This window comes from Schistocerca gregaria, chromosome 5 (assembly GCF_023897955.1).
Source record: "Schistocerca gregaria isolate iqSchGreg1 chromosome 5, iqSchGreg1.2, whole genome shotgun sequence".
NCBI classification, from domain to species: Eukaryota; Metazoa; Arthropoda; class Insecta; order Orthoptera; family Acrididae; genus Schistocerca; species Schistocerca gregaria.
Window position 1 is genome coordinate 65,525,738 of NC_064924.1, and position 25,001 is coordinate 65,550,738.

General features: G+C 38.0%; 1 protein-coding gene across 1 annotated transcript; it reads left to right on the plus strand.

Annotated features, from left to right (window-relative positions):
* Nucleotides 1–3,354: 3,354 nt before the first annotated feature.
* LOC126271881 (chromatin-remodeling ATPase INO80-like) lies at nt 3,355–18,306 on the plus strand. The gene is made up of 3 exons (XM_049974234.1): nt 3,355–7,349; nt 15,150–15,830; nt 16,901–18,306. The coding sequence occupies exons 1-3, from the start codon at nt 4,152–4,154 to the stop codon at nt 17,714–17,716; spliced, it is 4,695 nt and encodes a 1,564-aa protein (XP_049830191.1). The 5' UTR covers nt 3,355–4,151; the 3' UTR covers nt 17,717–18,306.
* Nucleotides 18,307–25,001: the final 6,695 nt, after the last annotated feature.

The following is a 25,001-nucleotide window of genomic DNA, read 5'->3' on the forward strand; positions in this document are numbered from 1 at the left end:
GAAAGCAGAAAACCACAGATCAAATACTTTATTATCATATGTTTCCAAAACAATAGAAGCCGTAATGGAAAAGAGACTAACGAAGTACCTAAATAAATAAAACTTTATTTGCAATGAACATTTCGGTTTCAGGCTGGCAAGAGGTGTGCATGGTCAGCTATATCACTGTTTACTAAATCTGTGGTCGCAGCACTAGTCAAGGGCAAGAATGCAACAGGCATTTTTACAGGTCTGTCAAAGGCATTTCACACAGCTGACCACAGAATTTTTCTACCCAAGTTAGGAATAAGCGGTAAGTTATACTTGGAGAAGCGAGTGCAAAGAATTGAAATCACACATATTTCTGAGAGACCACTAGTAGAACACTTACCAGGTTGGAAATATACTAATACAGGCGTCCCCTAGGGAAGTGTGCTGTGCCCAAACATCTTCCTTAAACATATAAATGTTTTCCCACAGAGTGTCAGGTACAGAGAAAAATTACTATTTGCTGATGACACCAAAATGGTGATTACAGAAAAAAATTAACACAGACAGCAAAAAAATCCTATGAATCTCTCAGAGACGTCCACAACTGGTCATTAAGGAATAAATTAGCCTTAAACGTGAAGAAGCTGTATAAACTTCCACCCAAACAAACAAAAAGCAGTGATATTATATTGTAAGTAAACAATGATATCAAATTCTTAAGGATGAATGTAGACTGTCAAGTGAAATGGACAGAACATGTGAGAGTTTTGGAAAAGTGGCTATCCTTAGCATGTTACGCCCCACGCAAATCCTTGCATGAATGTGCAATATTTCGTGCCCCAAGTTTCCTTATGTATGCACTGAGCCCTCAGTTATGGGATAATGATTTGGGGAATAAGTGCTGGGAATGTACAAACTATTTTCAGTACAGTGAAAAGAGCTGTACTGATAGGAGTAACAGGATATACTGTAAAGAATTATTCAAAAAGCTAGAAATTCTGGCCACTTTTTTTCAATACATCTATCACAACATATTGTATAGAAGACAAAATCTTAATCTGTTCATCACAAACAGCACAATGGAACCAAATCCAGACATTGTTCACATATAAATAGAAGAAACAAGTTAAAAACTCAAAATAGTGTCTTATTGTACGATTGACTACCACAAGAAATAAAAGATGTAAATGATCCCCACGCCTTTAGCCAAAGATTGAAGGCATTTGTATTAAATAACAGCTATTACACTGTAAATGAATGTTAACAATAACTACAGATAGTAATTAAATGTTGATGAACATATACTGTCTAACAATTAATGACATGAACAGAAAAGGAGAACTAAATATAGTAGCTACAAATACTGTAAGAGGGCTGTTTATTTTAATGAGAAATATTGTACAAACATCTATAGATGAATAAATAAACAAATCAGTCAATCAATAACGTGTTTTTGTTTCTGTTGAAAGAATGAAAAATATTACTGTTTCCACCTTCACATTACCAGCAGTATTCTTAATGTTCACATTTGCAATGCGTTTTTCAAATAACGATGAAAGCAGTTTATAGTACCCTGTTCCTGGGAGGGTCCCGAGCTTGTAAAACGCCTGACTGCATTGACGTTTCGAACCAGAAAGCAGTATCATGTGACTAGTTGCAGTACTCACCTAACGGCTTCAGTGGATGACCGAAGAATAGTTGGTGCAGAACTCTAGGCGCAAGTGGAATATGATTGTATATTCATAGATTTAAAATTCGTATACTTTTTCTCATTTTTATCCTCCAGTTATCTATGTGTGTTAAGCAATTAGCGACTATATTAAAATGACTGACTACTATGAAAGGGAAAGATATATGCTACTACCATTTCAGTTTTGCTTAAGAGTTTTCGCCTGACAGAAAGAAAGCATGTGAATGGTATTTTTGAAATGCGAGTGTGTGAACCCATTGTTGAAATAGACTCTAGACTAAGCATGAGTCCACATCTGTTGTTATATAAGTGGTCAAGTTAATTATAATCGTTCATCAAATACTGAAAAATGCAGTTCAGTATTGAAGCTTTTCCTGTAAAATTAATATAACAAGACCATACCATACGCTACTGTCAAATTGGGGATTACACATTTACACATTGCACAGATAGTTTAAATCAAAATATCACTCTATGCCCATAAATTACTTTAATGTTGTATGACTATTCGTCTAAAACAAGTAAAAAACTCTTCAAATTTCATAAAACTTCTCTGTTATTGCTTGGTATAAGATACGAAACTCTCCGATTTCTCTAGACATTTGTTATGATTGGTAAAGATAGTACATTGATATCTTCATCCCAGTGAAGTTAAAGTAATTAAGATTAATTCAGTCTAAAAGCAAATCTAGATTCCTACCACATGTCGCATCATATCTGCTGTAAATCACGTCTTTGTGATAATGACCTTGGAATAATACATCTTTTTAGCATACAGCAGTTGTACAATTAATGTTGCAAATCATGGAGAAGGATGTCCTATTCTTTTAAGAGTTTCTCTTCCGCTTTAATACTGTTAATTTATACTACAGTTTCCAAAAGAAAATGTTGATAGAAAAAAGTGTAGCATGTTAGCAACTGTTTTTCACTTAAAATGGTTTTTACATTGTGAAGAATGAAACCACTTTCAATATTTTGGTGAATAGTTCTTGTGTGCTTACTAAGTCAATTTAAGATTTACGTGTATGACTGCCATCTGATTCAGCATACTTATTAATCCTTCACTGGTATGTAATGGAAAATGTAAATAACATCAGTTTCAATGTTATTAAATAACATGGAGGATGTCATGTGAAAAATAATTAAGATTACCTATTATGCCTATTTTCTTTCCCACCTTAAATTGGGGGTCATATTCTGCGGTAATTTGGTAGCAGCTAACGGAGTTTCCAGAATTCAAAAAGGGCCATTAGAATATAAATGATGTAAGCCTACAAACTCCTGTAAGCCCCGTTTTAAGAATTTAGGTATTCTATCTTATATTTTTCTTAGGGAGACTATTTTTTTTAACTAACGCAATGAGAAAGGAGTAGGAGTTATTTAAACAGTCAGAAACGTCACCATATCAATGTTGTTGTTCTTATCTCCATTCCAAAGCATGATTTGATGCAGCTCTCCACACTGTGGAACTCTATCCTGTACAAGCCTCTTCATCTCCGAACTGTTACTGTAGCTTACATCCTTTTGAACCTGCTTACCGTATTCATCTCTTTAACAATATCAACTATGTAAGAAGTAAGTAAATTCCAGGAGCAAATACAGAACAAAAGGAGCAAAAAATTAGCAAAGACCGTAAGCGATATGAGAATAAGTAAGTGAAGGTAGGCAAGCGTAGCACACGTCTCGCGGCTACTTTCAGAATGGTGGAACATGCACAGCTAAGTGTTCTCTAAAGCCGAGTGGGTATGGTTACGTGATGTCGATTTCCGATCCGAAACGTCTGCGCAGCCAAGCGTTTTACTGGCGCGAGACAATCCACCCTGTTCCCTACCGGCGCCGCTGCCGTACAGTCTTTGTTTGGGTATTGCTGTATAATCTTTGCAGATCCAAGTTCAATCAATGATGGCGTCGAGATATATCAAAGTTGCTCAAAAGGAGCGAGAACACTGTAGATTTCGAATCACTTTGAGTTTCGAAATTGGATAGTTGAATAACCAGGGAAATGGTCTTGAAAGTTCATAAATGGCCAATATTATTTCTGCACATTTTATTTTTATACAGTTTGCATGCAGTGGTGTTTAAACATGTTTTCTAAACGTGACGCTAACCTAGATTTATGTGGTTTGTGAAGTAACATGGCTTGAATATGTGTAACCTAAGAGTGTCAGTGCTTTTACGTTCCGTACTGTATCGCAGGGATTGCACGTGAGAGATACCATCATGTGGACCGCAATGGAGCTGCGAAATAGCGTCTATAATCGTACATCTAGTGCATCAGTTTGTTTAGTTATATCTACCTACAACAACAGTTCGTCATGATGGTGGTGTTTGGTTACGAGTTACGTCAAACGGTGTTCCGTAAAATTGTTGGACGAGATCTTCGTGTGTGGATGTTTATCAACATGGAACACATGCAGCTGATGTCTGTTGATGTTGCAGATTAAAGAGTAACCAGTTTACATATTTACATGATTTAGTTTAAGTATATAAAATGGCTAGTTCTTCAACACCTGCTTCTACAGAAGTTGCAGAACCACTGCATATTCAACTCTTAAAGAAGTATCTCGATGTGGGGCCCTTCTTGTCGTACGTGGAAAAAATTTTCAATACTCCTGTAAATGAGAGTGACCTTTCTTCAGATTCTGATGCCGAATTATCGGAAGACTTGAAAGGAAAACTATTTGCATATGGATTCTCCACTAAAGAAGAAAGGCGTTCAGACCGTGTACGTCTGTATAATTTTGAAGATGTGAGGACTGACAGATTGTGGCTGAGAGACATTCTTGTGAGTGACACATCGAGTTCTTCTGATGAAGATGTACCGCCAAGAGAGAGACTGCAGAGAATGCTTAAAATGCATGTACTTAGAAAAAAGTATCAGAAGAAATTCTATGAAGATCCACAGAACCACCAGTATCAATATTATGGCTCAGGGCTTGTTTCAAATTATGACAGGTTCCCTGAACATCAGAAATTTGTTCAGGGAACCAAGAGAAAGAGAAAGGAGAGAAAACAGGAAACAAAACCTCGGAAAATGAGGAAAGTAACAACAAAGGAGCAGAATGCCGCATCTGATGCTAAGGATGCAAGTGTTGCAGATGATACAGAATGTGAAGATGGATACACAAATGTGAAGGAGGAGGATCCAGATTCACTCTTTGAAAATCCACCATCTCTGAAGAGTACACGTGCCAAGAGAAAATCATATAAAATGGCAGAGATCATGACGGCAAGAAGAAAGAAAATTTTTGCAATGCTTGCAAAACGAGAACTTGGAAAAATTCAACGTGCAAAAGTAAACAACCATAAAGAAGTTCTTGCTTCATGCAGACGAATGGCACATGGTTGTATGCGTGCATGTCGTCAGAAGGCTGTGCAGTCTCAGAAGAATATGAAGGAAACAGTATGGCGAGCAAAACGCCTTACAAGGGAAATGCAGTCGTACTGGAAGAGGTATGATCGTGTAGAACGTGAAGCAAGGCGTCGTCTGGAGAGAGAGGCGGAGGAACAACGTCGATTGGATGTAGAGTTGATGGAAGCAAAGCGGCAGCAGCGTAAACTCAATTTCCTTATTACACAGACTGAATTGTATGCCCATTTCATGTCACGTAAGCTTGGCAGTGGTTCTCAGGAAGAGAGACTTCGCATTCTTAGCCAACTTGAAGAGGAAAAGCTGCCACGACTTGCAGCATTTGATGATTATGATGGTGAGCAAATGAAACAGAAGGCAGAAAGAAATGTTCGTGAAGCAGTGACAGCAGAGCGCAACCGATCCAATCAGTTCTACAAGGGTACAACAAGTGATGGAATTGCTGGCCGTGACTTTGGGGATGATCTAAGCTTAAGTGAAACTGGTGTCAGTGCTGTTGATGAACGTCCTCAACCCTCCATTTTTAAAGGACAATTGAAACATTATCAGTTGAAAGGAATGAATTGGATTGCTAATCTTTATGATCAAGGCATCAATGGTATTTTGGCAGATGAGATGGGTCTGGGAAAGACTGTGCAATCCATTGCATTTTTATGTCATGTAGCTGAGAAGTATGACATATGGGGACCATTTCTGGTTATCTCTCCTGCATCCACTCTACATAACTGGCAACAAGAGATGGCTCGGTTTGTACCAGAATTCAAGGTGGTTCCGTATTGGGGAAGTCCACAAGAAAGAAAGATTCTGCGACAATTCTGGCATCGGAAGGATATGCATACAAGAGATGCAAGTTTTCATGTTGTCATCACAAGTTACCAACTTGTTATTACTGATCTAAAATATTTTAATCGTATAAAATGGCAGTATCTTGTCTTGGATGAAGCTCAAGCTCTAAAGAGCACCAACAGTGTTCGATGGAAGATGCTTTTGGGGTTTACCTGTCGAAATCGTCTTCTGCTAAGTGGAACACCAATACAGAACAGCATGGCTGAACTGTGGGCACTGTTGCATTTCATTATGCCAACTCTGTTTGATTCTCATGAAGAATTTAATGAATGGTTCTCTAAGGATATTGAAAACCATGCTGAAAACAAGACAGGTATTGATGAAAAACACTTATCACGGTTGCACATGATCCTGAAGCCATTTATGTTGCGTAGGATCAAGAAGGATGTAGAAAATGAGCTCTCTGATAAGATTGAAGTAATGATGTACTGCCCTTTGACAACTCGCCAGAAGTTGTTGTACGATGCGCTAAAGAAAAAGATTCGTATTGAAGATCTTTTGTATTCATCCGCCGGTTCTAGTCAGTCATCCCAGAATCTCACTTCCAATTTGCTTAATCTAGTAATGCAGTTTCGGAAGGTCTGTAATCATCCAGAGTTATTTGAAAGGCGTAGTGCAAAGTCTCCTTATTTTTTTAAGTTATCTGATTATTTACTACCTCGATTGATTTATGATGATGGTATTCTATGCCACAGCTTCCCCAGTAAGAAGCATATCTTATATAATCATTTGAATATATTTGCACCTCACTATGTCCACAGTTCTCTACTGGATGAGGATGCTTCAGGACAGATAAAGTGTTTCTCGTTCTCTAATTTGGCTGGCATTTCTCCAACGGAAATCAGTGATGTAGCTTTGGGAGGACTTTCAAGGGCGCTGATGTTTCTTCCGGCAGTTTATAAGCTTCAAGAAAAGATTTTCTTCTGGAATTATTGTGGCCTCTTAGACACTTCATTTAAGTGGCGGTATATGCTACTGCTACAGCCCTTGTGTGTCACATCAGCGCCATCTCTATCGTGTAGTATTGTATTGAGTCATTTAGTCTTTACATCAGTTTCTAGCACGGAAAATACAATATATTGCCACACACAGCACATACACACATCTATCCCAGAAACTCCAGAGCACAGAATCCACCGAAGCCGTGCAGCTTTTCTCGATAGGCAGCGAAATACTGATTTTAGGAAGCTTGTTGGTGGCTTAGGAGTGATGCAACCTGAAGTAGACACAGCTGATGCAGATGGTGGACACAGTGAGATGTTTGCATGTGATGTGTGGATACAAGATGAAGAGGCAGATGAGCAAGAGCACTGGGCACTGCCTCCACAGAGTCCCGCCGAGGTGGAGGCTGATGGTGAAGCTGATGGGGAAATTGAAGGAGAGCAACCAATTTCGCCAGTTTTATCGTCCGCAGAGACTCATTCTCCACCATCCCAAACAGGAAAGGGACGTGGGAGTAAGGAAAGAAGCAGGGTAAGAAACATGATTTGAATTAAATTACGTTGTTGCTTATTTCTCAATTACAAAAATGAGTCAGATATGTTTTTATGTCATATGGTTTGGATACATGGTTCTGGTATAGTATTTTTGAAACTGTGATTTCCTGAGAATGTGACTACTTGCTTGTAATTACTCAATAGTTTCCGCTATGGTTACCTATTATCACTAACTTACATGTCATTGTAGTATGCTAACAGAAATTTCAAGGTGACACAATAAAGAGAAAAGGCAGCCCATTCACTGTGTGGTAAATAGACATGCAACAGCACGAAATTTTTGCTAGTCTTACAGCTATGGCAAAAATGTGTGTGTGTGTGTGTGTGTGTGTGAGAGAGAGAGAGAGAGAGAGAGAGATCAATGTACATTCCACAGAAATAATGTAGACCGGAAGTAAACATTATCAATGTCACTGCTCTCTTGCACCTCTGTATGCACACATGTATCACATTCCACATCATCATTATCTCATAGGTGAAACCTGAGGTTGGGTATTGGTAGGATAAGAAAAAGATCAGGAACTTGAAAGCTAGTAAAATTTTCTCTACTATTGTGTGTCAATATAGGCTGTACACTGACCAGTTGGGAGAGATTAATGAATTCCTGTCCTCATTTTTTGTATTTATTGGAGTATTTTAATTAATGAATTAAAATTGTATCATGGTATTCATATATTACATGAGGATGATCTTGGATGAAAACCTGAAATTGAGTGCAGATATGCATATGAAGTCATCTTGTGTTAGCTCACAAACAACTCTGTGATCATTTTAATGTACATTTTTATAAGACATCAGTTTTATTTATGTATTAACCTAAAGACCATTTGGTACAATACTATCGGACATGTCAAAAACAAATAGAAATGATATAGGGCCTATACATATAAAACATTTACGAATGGGATGGAATAAGGCTAAAGGAAACAAATTACTTTTAGGAGATGTAACAAGATTTTCTTTCTCTGTGTCAAAGTGTTGCATAGTAAGTACTGCTTCTGTAGTTACATTGCTATTTTTATATTCCATGAGTCATAACTGCGACGTTTCACAAAGATGTGGAAGCAGCCTGTCCAGAAAGGTGTCGTTATATGCTGACCATTTAGGAGGATTCAGTTGTTATAGTTGGGACAGTTGAACTAAATTTTCCAATAATCAGAAGCTAATGTGGTGTTACAAAAAGTAGAAACAGAAATAAATTAAAAATTGATTGACCATCATATGTCCCTGTAAACCTGAATATCAGAAGTTTAGAAAGTGAACTGTTAGTAATATCGTTAAAACTTTCTCACAGATGGGACAGCAGGTTGATGTAAAATTGAATGTCCATCAACATTTTACAAGAACTTTCGAAAACACTGAATTCACGTTAATAAAACAATTATCTACATGATGAAATATCAGTAAACCTTACATTATTAATACTTATTTATAAAAATTGACATCGTATTTCTTTATCAGTTAAAATTAATTTTATTAGGCCTATATCTGTTTTGGATGAAACAGAAGTTTACATATTTAGACCTAACTTTGTAGTTAAATAACCTTGTAGGGAAGTTTTGCTACCTCTAAATGAGATACATTTCCATGCAGTGTTATCTAAAGTCCTGAGTCTCTAATTATTTCACTTTAAAAAATCTACTACTGAAAAAGAACTATATGGTTGACCACTCATCTGCTTTCAAAAAAGTTTAAATATCTGAAAACTAATAATAGGAGGTGGTCCTGATATGTTTGCTGTCTTGATTCAGGAGAATAGCAATAACATATTCAAACACCAAGTAGAATACAACCTTTGCATCAATTTTGGACACCTGTGCTGAGTTGCATACACATGTCCTGCACATGATCTGTATTTCTCCATTCTCTTCAAATGCTCTCTGTGCCATTGGAGCACCCCTATATCTGGCTTAATTCCTTCTATCGGTGCAAAACTCCGCCAAAATAAATGTTACTGGCATGATTGATTGTTTCCACAGCTACTTCTGAGCCAGCAGCTACTTCGACATTGTGTCTGCAGATTATTGAGATATGGTTTTTTGTCACATATCATAGAGTCCTTATGGATACACAGTATCGGGATTTTTTTCTCCTAGCTAACACTCCCCCCCCCCCCCCCCCAATACCCCCCAGTCACTGGGTCCACAATAGACTTGACATCCTTTATGCAAGGTGTTTGCCTTCTGATTTTGTCACATTTGAAAACGTTTTGTATTTTGACCAGATTACCATCCAAGGTTATGAGATGAAATTTTCAATTTGACTGCCTACCAAGAAAACCAGCTTTGCTACCTTTTAAGGTAGGCTTTCCCACTCGAGATTTTTTTTTATGACACTTTTTGTGTGTGTAGGGGGGGGGGGGTGGCTGTAAGCCTTCTTTACCCAAGAAACAGAATTGGTGAGAGACTGAAGACATTTATATGACAGAGAGACTTGGGTTCCAGTTACAAACTTGTTTGCAGTCAATACATATTTTAGTTTAAGCCTGCACTCTCTTCTTGTTTCAGTTTTCTACTCACAGTATTAACTAACATATTTTTCCCAGGCCAGGAGGATCCTTCTTCTTCATGGTTTGTCTTCTGTATTGTTCTTTTTCTTTCTTTTTATAGATGTTGTACTTGGTGGCATCTTTCTGCAACTTTTCTTGAAGTTTTCTCATATGCTGTGCTGACATTGTTTCCCCGATATTCTGAATAAATAATTAGTCAGTATTAGTGTAACCCATTAAGGTGCTAGTTATATCAACCAAAATAACTTAAAAATGACAAGAAGTGCTAAATGGCTTAGATTTCAGTAAGAATCCTTAAAATTGTCACTGGTGGGACACAGTTACTTTCAATATTTATACATGGTCATTTACATGCTGAACACTGCTTCATTGCTCTTCCTCATTCCTTATCTATGATAAACGGTATTTGCTATAATTGCTGAATTAAAGAGTAAACTTTTCATGTTCTTTGTCATAGGTGGGTCACTAATGCATAGTTATTTTTGTAAATTATCTGCATATTTAATGTTTTACTTTTCCTTGAAAACTGAAGTTTGTCTGAAAAGTAAGGTTCTGCCCTCTACACTTAACATTTGAAACAACAGTGGCTGAGGCCTAAGTTGAAATACCTGCCAATATAAAAGCCAATCTTGTTGTCCCCCAGTCTCATCTACAGATGTGCCAACTTTGTTCAGCAGTATTTCCTCGAGTAATTTTGTAATTTGGGTCATTTTTTTAGGACAGTAAAATTTAACCTTGTACATTCAGAAAACTACAACAAAAACTAAGTTGAAAATAAAAGTAAGAAAAGTAGTCTCAGGCTCAATTTTGTGTTCATGACCCATCACATAATTTTTTAAGACTTGTTCTTTGTGCTTCTTCTTAAGTGGAGTAGGAATTGTCACATTAATAAATTCAGTTTGTGTTTGAAGTTAATTTTATTATCTATTAAATCTGCTAAAATCCTCATAATAGAATGCAACAAAAGACTGAGTGAAAGTATAGAAGTCAGCTGAATCTTATTTAATGTTCTGTGAACCATATAATTATGTTTGCTTACAATGCTTCACATTTTGCACTGAATTACTTCTGATTTTGTTGTGTCATCAGATTTATTACACAGGTGTAATCTCACAATGTTCAGATACTTGTCAGTCAGGGGCTGCACACTGCAATCTGCCTGGGAATTTGTTTCTTTTGACACGTCCTGAACTCAATCTATACATTACAATTTAAGATATAGAAAATGTATAGATTTAATCAATTATATCCTCATAACTTTAACCAGTTGGAATGATTAACTTGTACTTTAATATTACATTGTCCACTGTTTGACTCGCTCCCTTGTTTCTTTGTTTAAAAGCCAGAAGACTATGCCACATCTGGATGATTCTGAAATGTGTTTTAGACAAGCAAAGAACAAATCTATTGGGTTGGTGCATAAGCCCATGCCATTCTTTATAGGGTTAGTGCCACTGCATTGTGAAGCTCAATGTTTTGTTATTCAGTTCTTATTTGTCGGTTTAGAGTTTTATTGTTGCAGACAGGGCTGTGAAATTAACATCTCATTTGGGCAGTTTCAAGGCAAATCAGTAAAAGTGGTCAGCACGTGCATCAAGCTCACTCATTACTTGTGAGATTGGCAGCTGCATTAGAGGGGTAGCGAGTAACTCATGGCTCAAGCACAGGTGCACACAAGAAAGGTGACGTCAGTCATATTCATAGTGGAAGGGAAATCGGTGAAGTGTAATAATGAGTGACCGATGACGAAGTGCACACTGATAAGTACACATTTGTTGAGTAAGTTATTTCATCATCATAATATTTGAATCTCTGCATTTTCTTGGTCTTTTGTTTAGAAACATTGTAATATGAGGAAATGGCCACACAGTTTGTTGAGCATTTGTCTAGAAGTAAAATCTGTGTCTATCGTACCCTCTTTACGAAATCACTTGATGTCTGTTACATGGAAGAAATAACATTTTTATGTTATTTAAATGAAAAATAAAATTAAAAATGGGAGATAAATGAGTAGGTCAAAGGAGGCATCCGATTCCGTGACGTAAGTGTGTTGTGGTGGGTGATGTCATGACGGCGCGGAGTTTAGTTTGAGTGTGTGGTGTTTGTAGGTGTCGTCTTGTTGCGCTTGGTGGTGTGTGTATGGTCCGCGTGTTATGTGGTGTATTGGGTTCCTTTGGATGTCGGTGTTTGAAGTGTGCTTTTATCGGTCGTGACTGTTACAGAACGGAAATTAGTTTCAATGATTTAAGAATGAAGTTTCCGTTGCGTTTATGTTATTGCAGTGTTGTTGGATGTTATTGGTTTGCTGTTTGTCATGCGGTAAGTTGTTTAATTCAATCTGAGGCTTCTTTTGTTAGGTATGAATATGACTACTAAGTTTAATAGTGCACGTCTGCAGGCTGAAATGGGGGACAACATGTTGTCTGTCATTAAGTTTCTGCAATGTTTTGGGCTTGTGGCGGTGATAGTGAAATGTGACATATGCAAGCAGAATATGCAAGTGTTGTGTGTGTGTGTGTGTGTGTGTGTGTGTGTGTGTGTGTGTGTGTGTGTGTGTGTGTGTGCATGCGTGCGTGCGTGTGTCTCTGATTGGGGAGGCTGACCTAGTGTGTACACTAGGTAAATAGTCATTTTTTTGGAGTCGTATTTTGAGCTATATAGGTAATGAGAAGTGACCGATTCCAGTTTGTCGTTGTAGCTATGTTTGTTTTGGTATCATGAGCTGTTGTTGACCTATATAGATCAAGGGAAGTGTTGGATTCCAATGTGTTGTAGCTATGTGTATTTTGGTATCGTGAGATGCTTTTGACATATACAGGTCAAGGGAAGTGTCCAATTCCAATGTGTCGTCGTTGCTGTGTGTGTTTTGGTATTGTGAACTGCTGCTGACCATATAGGTTCAAGGGAAGTGTCAGATTCCAATTTCTGTTGTTTTACATGTTGGTTTTGTGGTATTGACAGTTGCAGTGCGATTCTAATTTTTGGAGTAGTTGGTTTATTTTTGTGGTGTCGACAATTGCGGTTGAACTGTCTAGGTGAAGGGAAGTGATCGATTCTTGTCGACATTGTAAATGTAGCGGAATTTAGGGATTTGAGTGGTGTTTCTGTGTTGTCGTTTTATGTGGTTTGGGATTGTGGTGTGTGTCTGTATGTGTTTATATTTAGTTAGTCCCCATCCAAAAAAAACCAATTTTCTGCGATGGACGCGTTAGTTTGATTATATTTTTTGAGGCAGATGTATTTGCTGGTTTTATATGTATTTTGATGTTTGTTGTCGTGTTTATGTAATGACGTCATAGGTGCCATATTGGAGACATTGAGAATGGTCGTTTACGCCACATTGGTAACGTCATGGGTCAAAGCAGACGGGTGGAATCGGATGCTTCTGTAATTTGTAAATGAGTCATAACAGTTCCTTTAGTAAATAAGAAATATTTAAAAGATGCTGAACCTTCATTGGTTACTGACCTTTTGCTTCATATAAAACTGATATAACTTAAATTAGATGATGAGCAAAATAAATCCATAAATTTTCATAATTTCAATCCACCACCCTTCAGAAATTAAAAGAGGTATGAAAATAAAATTTATGCACTCTTATTTCAAATGATTGTAAGAGCAAAAAAGGGAAACTTCAGAAAAATTCTATAACATTGTCTTTGTCATCTCATTCATCTAAACCAAAATGACAAAAATTCCTTGTTAAATTAAGCAGCTGCTGCTGGAACTATTATGGCTTGTTCCTAGTCCACCCAGTGGAACATACATCCCTTCTGCTAACATTCATTAAACACACTCCTATGACGTCATGGCACTGCGACAAACGGTACTTGAGTATCAATAAGTCTCAAAAGAGCAATGGTGACTTTCTGGTTCTCCGCACCAATGGTGTCTATGTCACTGGCTTCTGGCCCCTTGCATCTCATAGCTGTGAGGAAGCAACACAGCTGCTGTGAGTCTAAATTCTGGGATAACTAGCTCTGCTAACCAGTATGAAGTGTCAAAAGAGAAAAATGAATGCTTTCAACACATTTTATTATTAGAGTTTAATCGAGGGACTAGTGCTGCAGAATCCATGAGAAGAGTTTGGGGTGTGTGTAGGAGGGAATCACTTTATGAGAGAATGGCAATGCAATTGTTTTCTCATTAGCGCGAAGGAATGCTTGACTTGCCTGATCAACCACATTCTGGAGACTTCTTTTTGATAAATACTAAGTAAATTATTTTATTCATGATAATCCTCACCAAAACAGTGTGTGAACTGGCACAAATTAAGGAATTTAATCACTAAACCATTCTGTGCCATTAATGTTAAGTGGTTGATTTGCAGAAATTGGGTACATGGGTACTACTGTCAAGTCCTCCTTTAGCTGTTCTAACCACATTTGTTCATACTAATTTTCCTATGGGTCCTAATAACCTCTTCATTAAGTGCATATAAACCACAATCTATCTCCCATTTGGCTTGTCATAGATACGAGCGATTTTGTGGCAACATTGTTCCCGGTGATGAGAAATGTTACCTGTACATGAACTTAAAGAAGAGGAAATAATGTTCTTTCAAAAAAAGAAGTAGCTCATGTCAAGGATTGTGTACACCTTCAAAAAGAATCGTATTCTGTGTTGAGTGGAACCAAACTGGCATTCTTCATCATGAATTGCTGCTAAGAAATAAAACAACAATAGTTTGTGTGTACTGAACAACTAAGAGGACTCGGTGTTGTTATTGAAAACAAAACATTTGTTAGACCTTTGTTGTTACTCCACAATGATGCATATCTGCATATGGCCAGAATTCACCAGACTTAGCCACTTTTGGTTATCATCTTTCCTGATCTCTAATATAGAGGGCCAATTGTTTCTGGCTAATGGATTTCTTCAACTCAAAACCATAACAGTTCTACGTTATCAGTCCTGTTACTGAGTTTGATGCTCGTTTTGATGGGTTGTCCCCGTCAGGTTAGGACTTTCACAGCTAACATAGCGGTCTTGAGGCACACTTTCTTTGCCTGTACAGAAAATCGTCTTCTTTAATCTGTTGCCCCTCGCCCACGATGTGGGCAAGTGTGTTGTATTGTAATATAATGTAGTGTATTTTGCACTAATAAAATAAAATCATGGCATCGTAAAAATGGTGTTATCTTCCAACTGGCCCAGTAAATGTTGATTGAATGCTGATAAAAAAATGGAATTATTGTAAAGTTTGCATCCACATTTTGGACTCGGCAATTATATGGTACAATTAAACAGTATTGTTTCTATTTTTAGGTCAAAGAAGAGGATAATTTCCCTGTTCTTCCTGAATTTCCACACAGACCAAGGAAGCCACGCATACTACCGTGTGAACCTACACGTATGCCTCCATTTCTGTTTTCTGGCTGTCCAAAGGCTCATGCGCCACCTCCAGAAATGTACTGTGTCAGCAGAAAAGCAGCATGGGAACAGCAGGACTTGATGAGGTGGTCATCACCTGAGTCACTCAGTGCCTTGTGGGAAGAATTGTGGGGATCTCCAGCAGGAATTGAGGCAACAGCACCACCTCATGGTTGGTCACGTATTGTACCACCAGATGGCCGATCACTAGTTACAGACTCAGGAAAACTGACTGTTCTAGATGGCCTGTTGAAGAGGCTCCGGGAGCAAGGCCACAGAGTTCTCATCTATTCACAGATGACTCGAATGATAGATCTCCTGGAAGAGTATGCACGCCATCGTAAACTGACTTATATGAGACTTGATGGCTCAAGCAAGATTTCAGAGAGACGAGATATGGTTGCCAGTTTTCAGCAGCGTGAAGATATTTTTGTATTTCTCCTCAGTACTAGGGCTGGAGGCCTGGGTATTAATCTTACAGCAGCAGATACTGTTGTATTCTATGACAGTGATTGGAACCCTACGATTGATCAACAAGCAATGGACAGAGCTCATCGTCTTGGGCAAACAAAACAGGTTGGCAAAACATGTATAGAAGTATCTGAAAATGTATTTTTGCCCTGTAAATGTTTATTTCTTGATGACCGTATGGTATTGTATTATAGAGTTCAAAATGATCTGTAGTTTCTTTTATGGATTTGTAACTTAGTTAATTAAATATTTGTATAATATTAAGTAAATTTCAAGTGGAATCTCCATTTGCTTCTATGATTATATTATGTCATGTAACATGACTTACACCTCTGGAAATTTTGTTCTCTCTGAATTCTGACAGCTCGTATCATGATTTAGATTCTATGTTAATCTGCAGTCACAAACTGTGTGAACTCATTATCAGGTCAAAAGAATGTTAGGCCCAATCACAGGACGATCATGCTTAGAAAGGCATTGTTGTGATCAATTTAGAGAATGGCTAAATTTAATTCTGTATGTTAGAAATTTGCTCGATTTCTCATTTCACCCCCATAATTTATTAATTCAAAAACTGCAGGATATGTTTCATTTTATGCGTAGCGTCCATCAAACTCATGACTAATCAAAATTCTTTATAAAATCAAATACTGGAAAGTCCTGAATGGGAGAACAACAATATGGAGAAAATAATCTGCTGCTCACCTCATACAGGAGGCACTAAGTTGCAGAAAGGCACAATGACAGGGACTGCTAAAATATTTATTTAACAGACAAGGTTCTTCTGAAATAGAAAATACACACACACACACACACACACACACACACACACACACACACACACACACACACACACAAAAAAGCAGAAGCCACACACACACATGCCCACTGTCTCTGGGCACAGTAGCCTTGTTTGTGTGGCTTGTGTGAATGTGTGTGTGTGTTTTTTTTATTTCAGGAGGAGGAAATTGTCTGAAAGTTTAATATTTTAGCAGTCTCTTTCAGTGTGCCTGTCTACGACCAAGTGCGTCCTCTGCGTGGTGAGTTGCGACCTGTCCTTTCCATGTTATTAAAAATTCTTAAATTTTAATAGGTGGTGTATTACTTGCAGTATATTTTTAATATCATTACATGTTTATCAGTTGAAAATAGTAACTGAAATTATTTTCATACAGGTGACAGTGTACCGACTGGTATGCAAGGGCACAATTGAGGAACGCATGCTACAACGTGCACGAGAAAAGAGTGAGATACAACGGATGGTGATCAGTGGTGGAAATTTCAGGCCAGATTCTCTCAAACCAAAAGAAGTAGTATCACTCCTACTCGGTGATGAAGAAATAGAGAAGAGGTATAGACAGCGTCAGGAAGAGAGACGAGCACGTGCTGCTGCTGATGATGTAGATGGGCGGAAGAGAAAACAGAAGTTGGATGCCGATATGTCAAGAAGGGATAGTGATACTGAAAGTGGGAGTACAGCTACTGGAAGTCTGCCGAGTAGCGTCACAGAAGGAGCCCTGGCAGGTCCCTTGGAAGAATCAGAAGATGGAACACGTTCTCAGATCCTTCCACATGAGGAATTTCCTCCAATACTTGGTTCCACAGGAGTGATTCCTGGACGACCCAGGACTGGTCGTGGAGGAAGACGCGGTAGGCCAAGAGGTTCTAGGCGTGCAATTATTGATGGACGACCTCTACCACAACCTGTGAAACCTCAAGTAGCCCCAGTGAAAGAAGTAGAGGTACCTGTTCCTGTTTCTGTCCCAATGCGTCAGCCCGGGCAGGCTCCTCCAGTAGTACGCAGGGGCCCAGGTCGGCCACGACTGCGACCTTTAGGGCCGTCACATCAAGGAGGTAGAGGAGGCAGAGGTTCTAGAGGACCTCGTGGGAGAGGTGCCTCTGGGCCACTCCCTGTACCTCTACCATTGAGATATGATCCGACATCAACACCACCTCCGAGCCCTTTTAACTTTTATTCTCAAACAGAATAGTGTGTGTGTGTGTGTGTGTGTGTGCGCACCTGTAGCTTCTGGAGTTTGTTGTTTCACTTTGATTCTGTTTATTAAGAGTATCCATAGCGTATTGCCTGCAGGTAGAATATATGTTGCTGGGGCATTGAATACTGAGATGTCTGTGCAAAGTATTTGATCTTTTCTGAGATTTTCCAGCCCTAAACCTTCCTATCTGCTATTGTTGTATAGGCTGTTGAAGCTCTATTTTGTTCAGAAGAAGAAAGTGGTTCTGAAGTGATTAAGCATCCCAGTCAAGTGTGCAGTAACCATGGGTTACAAAAAAATAGTGCAATTGTTTTAAGACTTTCATTTGATATAAAGGTGTTTAATTCCTTCCTTTCTGTTGTTCAACTTTCTGCTTGGTCACAATTTGTACTAATATTTCATATTTCAATGGAATCATGTCTAACAATATGATATACCTGTGGTATATAAACAAAATGTGCAATTTCAGTGTTGGTAGTGAGAATCTAATTCTCCAAATGTGGAATGTTGCCAGTGCATTAGTGAACTGTTCCCTCTCTTCAGTAGTTGTTTCTGTAAAATTGTAATAAATGTCTTAAATTATGGCTCCAGATCTCTGAATGTATACATCATTTGTGTACGTGTCATTTTTGCCCATTTTCTCCTTTTTCCTTTTCTTCCCTTTTTTTCTTAAATTTGTTGCTTTGTAATGAGTGTGTGGCAGATATTATTTTATTATTGCGCGTACAAAACAAACTCATTCATTGAACGACAGCCATAATGTAAACTGTATTTCTAAACAATCTGAAAATCGGGAATTCACCTATATTCTCTTTTCATTGCAAATTTACGTACTTTATTATGCATAGTATGAAAAACTGCAATTAATTTTTTGTGAATACCAATAATAAAATCTGCTAAGACAGTAGATGAAAAACATACTGAGTAAATTCGACTAGAGATTGCTGATCAGTTGGTTCAAGTGAAGAGATTATGGAAGAGGGGCTTTCATTTAATCTCCAATATGGCTGTGACAGATGGAGGCTGAATTAAAGCTCTGCATACTTTACAATTATAATTAAGTCAACCTAATAGCCACTAAATCCACCATATTGAATATCTTCATACATTAAGTTACTACATTACAAGAAAATTTGCTAAATGAAAATTATGCTTAATAACTAGGATATCCAATGCCAAATTCTGCACTATGAGTTACTTTGAGGTCATATTTATCACTTGTGCAATTACAAATTATGTAACTGTTGTGGAATAACAACAATGTGAAATAGGAGAAATTGTTCTTACAGTGTAGAGGAGCTGTTGAGCAGGATACAGGCAGTGTTCAGGACTTATAAATGGGCATCTAAGGGGGTATTTTCAAATAAGAACAGGAAGAGATGTAATTAATGATACAGGGTGTAAAAGAGCACGTGTTGGAACGGTGGCCAGGCTGCCAGTGGAGTGGAGGAACTATTCTAATTGATTTATGGAGGAGCAAGGAGAGTATTCATGTTGGCAGGTTGGTGGCAATAGCCAGAGACAAGCCAGTTCTAGATTCCACACTCTGCTCACTATCTCCTGTACCACAGGTCATATCCTTCCACGTTTCCTATTGGTGGCTTACTGTACACACGCCTATGTAGCACACTGGTAATATTCATCTGTGGGAACTGTGCTTGACCCAGGAATACAGGCCTGTACTGGTGTGAACTGTGGGATCAGACTTGTAACGAGTAATTTGTAGCAAAGAAAGAATCTTTCCATCCTCTAAATTTGCAATAAATTTTCCTCAGTTTCCACAAATGAGTGAGCACCTGTACACCTGTACCTCTTCCACATGATGTTGTCTGATATTCCGCCTAAAAGCTGGTGCTTTGATAGAGGCATTGTAGACTATGGGAGGATGGATCATACAGAGAAGATATTGCTCATGAAAGTGCATTATTTTATTGTCAATCGGCATTTAAATTTTGAATTTGTTTAACCTTTTAGATTACAGTCATATCAAAGTATAGATCCTAGAATGATTGGGGCTAAATTATGTCATTAAACCAAGATTTAGTTACTTCATATGAGCTGCTTTACCTAATTATGTGTATTGCCATAGTGAAATGTGTAGTAGAAAATTATATGTAATTTTTAAACATTAGAGAGAAAGGGACTGTTTGTATCTTGTAAAAGGATACAGAAAAAAAGGCACGATATAGCTTCTGTACTTTCCATTCTTGCAGATATATGCATAAAATGTAATTGACAAAAATATTTGCATCTAATTTGTAGGCACCACTGCAGTCCTAACAGAAGTGTGTGTTATGTGAAATTGTTACATAGGTTTTTAAACACTTTTCTTTGTAATGTAAGTTTGGAAAGGTTATTAATGTAAAAATACACTATGACATCTTTAATGAGGCAAGTATGAATAAGACCATAAGAACAACTTAAGTAAGGTTCATTATTCAAATACGTCTTTAAACACCAAACCAAATATGAATACCACCTGCCATAATAATGTGAAATGAAATGAGTTGGCACATAGGTGATGCACCAGAAAGGATATGTAAGCTATACTCTTAAAATTGAAATACAGATCTTCTCTACTGGGTTACAACTACCAAGTACCCGAAGTTCTAAAATGATTTATATCAAAATGAGCACAGTAATTAAAAAAAAAAAAACTTTTAACTGTTTCATTTCACTTAAATTCTCAGATAAGTTCTGCAAAAGTTGTCCTGAACAGCCAGTTCCCAGGGTTCATATTAAAGTAAAATTAAATCCACTATAAAAATGCGTGGAATTAGACCATATGAATGTGACCTTACTAAAATAAATTTATTTAACATACGTTTATTTCCACAAAAAAGGTTTAGTAAACATTAGTACTCTTTCCTTCTCGTTACATACAATTTGAGTAGTGGATAGTTGTTACCATTTAAATGTGTGTCCCAATATTTACAAAATTGGTGAACATAAATTCAAGGTTACCTGTAACAATTATACAATTATTTGCATCCAGCTCCATCAAAATAACCCCTTGAAAAAAAATATTTGTTATAAAGTATGCTAAATTAACACTTTCGCTGCGGCTGACACTTATAAGCGTCCGTGCTCACTGTCGGATTGTTCAGTCTAGTTGCAGCATTTAAGCTAGCATCAAACCATGTAAACTTTTGTTTTGTGTGGTCAGTTATTGAATGTATATTGTTCGTAATGGCGGTTAATGGCCCTTCCAATGTAAAAAGGAGCAGAAAAAGTGTTTCGCTTACTAATTTCTACATATCCGGACGTCAATCTTAAAAATGTGCATTTAAAATAAATATGATTTCAAATGAATCCAGTTTCTTTTTTCCTTCCTAAGAATACGCATTTTGGAATCCAAATTGTATTTTTTGTTACATTATCAACAAATCACGAACATCTGAATGACGCCTGTGACCCCTACAGGTGTCAGATAGTGAACAGACTTTAAAACATGCCCACAATACAGTTGAAGCTTATTTGAAGTAATACTCCTAAGGTGTCATCATTAGGTCAGTATAGAACATGATCCTACAGATCTTACTAGGTCTTGACGTCAGCCTGTACCTCAGGTGTGCTTAGGAGCGTCGGCTCCGAGCGGTACCTGCATTTCAGAGCGTTACCAGCCCGCACTCGCACTTGCTGGGCCGCACTGGAGAGTTGCACGCCTGCACCGATGCCGCAGCGAAAGTGTTAATAACTTATTAGAACATATTCTGGAGATTAAAGCTAACTACCTGCAGGCGGTGAAAAATCAGAAATAAAATAAGTACAATTTCTGGGATACCTAACAAGAAATTCTAATGAAAGCCAAGAGATATCAGTATGAAATATGTATTTAATGATACAGTACGTCTTGACACTCTCTCCATCTCACATAATAAAACAACAATTTTAAAGGTGGTGGTACTGTGTGTAATAAAAATTACCCAGCATTCAAATATACTTGGTTTAGGTGTTCATTTTTCCCGCGTGCTGGTAGGGAGTGGAATAGTAGAGAGATAATATGATTGTGGTTTGATGAACCCTCTGCCAAGCACTTAAATGTGAATTGCAGAGTAGTCATGTAGATGTAGGACCACAACTGCACGGTTCGCGAATTCAGTCTTATCACAGTCCCAACCTGAGCATATCTGTTGACATACATTTGCTTATGCTCATTAACTGTTGCACCTGGACTGTTATTAAATTTATTCCAGTATTTGAATAAGTGGCCATCAAAACATGAATACATGCTGTAATTACTTACACCAGTGGTATACACATTTGGAGCCGAAGAAACATCAAGGGACACGTACTGACTGCTACATGGTACATAAAATGCTCTCTTGTTCACGTCTGAAATTCTTTTCTGAAGGCCAGACTTCTTTCCTTTCATGTTTGCTCCAATGTCGTATTCTTGCCCTCTCATATTATACAATAGGATTTTTTATCTTCCAAGAACTTGAGTACGACCTGCGCCAAAGTGGAGCTTGAAGAATCGGGCATTGGAAGAAATCCCAGGAAATGCTCCCGAATTTGGACATCGTATACCCCGTCGAGTCTTGTCTCCTGGACGAAACGTACCACAACTGTCATTTGCTCAACTTTTGAAATATCTGGTGTGCAGTCCAGAATTATACTGTAATACTTTGCAGATTTCATCATTAACAGAATGTTGTTGGTTACAGATGATCCAATAAGGTGAATTAGTTCATTCTGTGTTTCTTTTCCAAGATGATAAAGATAATAATGAGCCTTGTTCTCACCTTGCTTGTTCCATGCAGGTGCTCCATCATCACAGTGTCGAACTTTCCGAATAATTCAATGACTTTCAAGAAGTTTCAGTTGTCAGGCTGAAAGAGTGTATCTTTACTTCCTCTCAAAGGCAGACATTGCCGAACCAGGAAATGAATTATTGCTATTAAGCGCTCAAGAACATTTTTCCAATGTTCGCTTTCAATATACAGAAGCCTTTGAAGATGGGCGTCGACAGTTCGTGTCTTTTTCAGTCCCTCGGAAAACACAATTCACTTTTTATGTGAATTCAAATGCTTGGTAGACTTCCCGTGACTTTCGAGATACGAAGCAAGGTGCTGCCAGTTGCTTATACCATTCTTTGCAATTTTTACTGTAGATGACGAAAAAAGTTTGCAACAAAAGCAGAACACAGCATCCTTGCTCTTTGAGTACACCACCCAACGTCTGTCTACTGCTGCTAAATTCTTCAAAAAATAGCTGTAGCACACAGGGCTGAAACGTTGGTTGTTCGCATTTTTAGGACATTCTTCAGCTTCCTTAAAGTGCTCGGGAGGACCTCACATGACCAAAGCTGTTCGAATGCAGTCGCTAATAATTTCCAGCCATCTTCCGGGATCTGAGTCAATTGTGTCTTCCAGTTTAGGCTTGCCTTCAACCCCTTTTCCAGTGGTGAGTACTTCGACTGATGTTCCTCCAGTATTTTCCGAATCGGGTTGCCTAATGTCAGTTCTGCCTGATGTTTCAATCTCGGAGCTTTTGTCGCAAACCTGGTCTCGAGTCCAGACCAGGTCTGTTGAATATGCTGTGGATGGCCCACCATCAGCATTACTATGGCGCTGTGCTCGCAGTGCTGTGTTCATCAACTTGTCCTGAAGAGGAAGATGAAGATGTAACTTCAGTAGCTCCACTAGTTTCTGTACTGTCAGGAGCTATTTTTCCACCCTCGCCGCTGTTAGATCATTCTCTCTTTCGCTTGAAATATCATTGTAGTGCAACCTTTTGCTTCTTATCTACATCTTCCTTCAACCACCTTTTCCTATATTCACTGCCAGGCAGTATTTTTCTACAATTGGACATGTTTTGATCCAGCCTGTAAAGAACGATTACGTGAAACTAACTGTTGATGTCAGTGCACTAACTTTATTTGCTACACACTTCGCAGACAATTTCCTGATATTCCACTGCACGTAAACGGAAAATTATATTACTGTAGGATACACTGTTCAGAAGATGAAGTCGTGAAATTGAATTTCAGGCCGAATTTCACTACAGACGCAGGTGAAACGGTCAAAGAGTGGGGCAGAAGACAATGGAGAGAGGAAGAATAAGGAGATGGAGTAACATAATAATGCAATAAATACACACCCGGGTATGGGGTTGATCACACAAGCCAGACTGCACTTTGATCCAGGTCTACAACCAAAGAAAGATCCTTGTTGCTCCCTGAATTCAAAACTGGGTTCACTGCATGTCAGTCAGATATGCAGACAGTCTGTGGAAGCAGACTTGCAAGAGATAGCCCCAGTTTATTTACTGCATTAGGTTTATCTTATCTTTGTGATTAATCATTGCAGATTGACTAGCACTTTGTGACTTTTTCATACTGACTTTTCCTTTTGTTGGTAAGCAATTAGGAAGTTGAGAGCTGTAGCATCCCCGAGTGTCATTAACCCTGCAGAAGTGTGAATTTCTGTTACATTACTGGTGATGTGGGTGACACCTGTCACTCACCACTGTTTTCAATGTTATTTTAATAATGATGAAACAAAATAGGATACATACATCCATAATGATGTCAGATTTAATTAAATGCTAAACTCTGCACATGAATGCACTATATGTATTATACAGTAATATCCACACATAACCAATTTTAAAGAGAAAAAAGTGAACTTACACTGCAGTAAAAATGAATAATACATTATGTGATCAACAGTATCTGGTCACCCCCAAAAACATACGTTTTTCATGTTAGGTGCATTGTGCTGCCACCTACTGCCACGTACACCATATCAGCAACCTCAGTAGTCATTAGACATTGTGAAAGAGCAGAATAGGCCACTCCGTGAATCTCAGCTTTACAGCTCACGTTTCCCCTTCATTGTCACATCAGAAACAGTGGACCTAGGGATGTTTAGGAATGTGAAAATCTCGCATATAGACGTATGACACAAGTGACACCCTACCACCTGACTACGTTTGAAGCAGTGAGTCGACTCACCTCGGAAGATGTTCTCCGTAGTTGAGAACGAAACGTCAGGGAGAAGAAGTTCTACCGATCGATCACGGCAATTTAGCCCGGAAGTGTTTACTGATTAAATAGGTCACTTTATTCGTACAGTAAAGTTATCAAAATATTAAGAAAGGTTATCTGAACAACTACTGTTGCACAAATGTATTACTGTGCAAAACTGTACACACATCTTAAAGAATGGCATAGTAGCCAACACTGCAATCAAAAAGTAAATAAAAAGACATTGATGCCTTAGATTGTTAAAATTTAGTTATTTATAAAATTTCCTGTTTCAGTTTAGTCACTTTC

Coding starts and splice junctions, on each gene's coding strand:
- LOC126271881 (XM_049974234.1), top strand. CDS start 4,152: ATGGCTAGTTCTTCAACACCTGCTTCTACAGAAGTTGCAGAACCACTG. Junction 7,350..15,149: donor GGAGTAAGGAAAGAAGCAGG/GTAAGAAACATG, acceptor TTCTATTTTTAG/GTCAAAGAAGAGGATAATTT. Junction 15,831..16,900: donor GTCTTGGGCAAACAAAACAG/GTTGGCAAAACA, acceptor ATTTTCATACAG/GTGACAGTGTACCGACTGGT.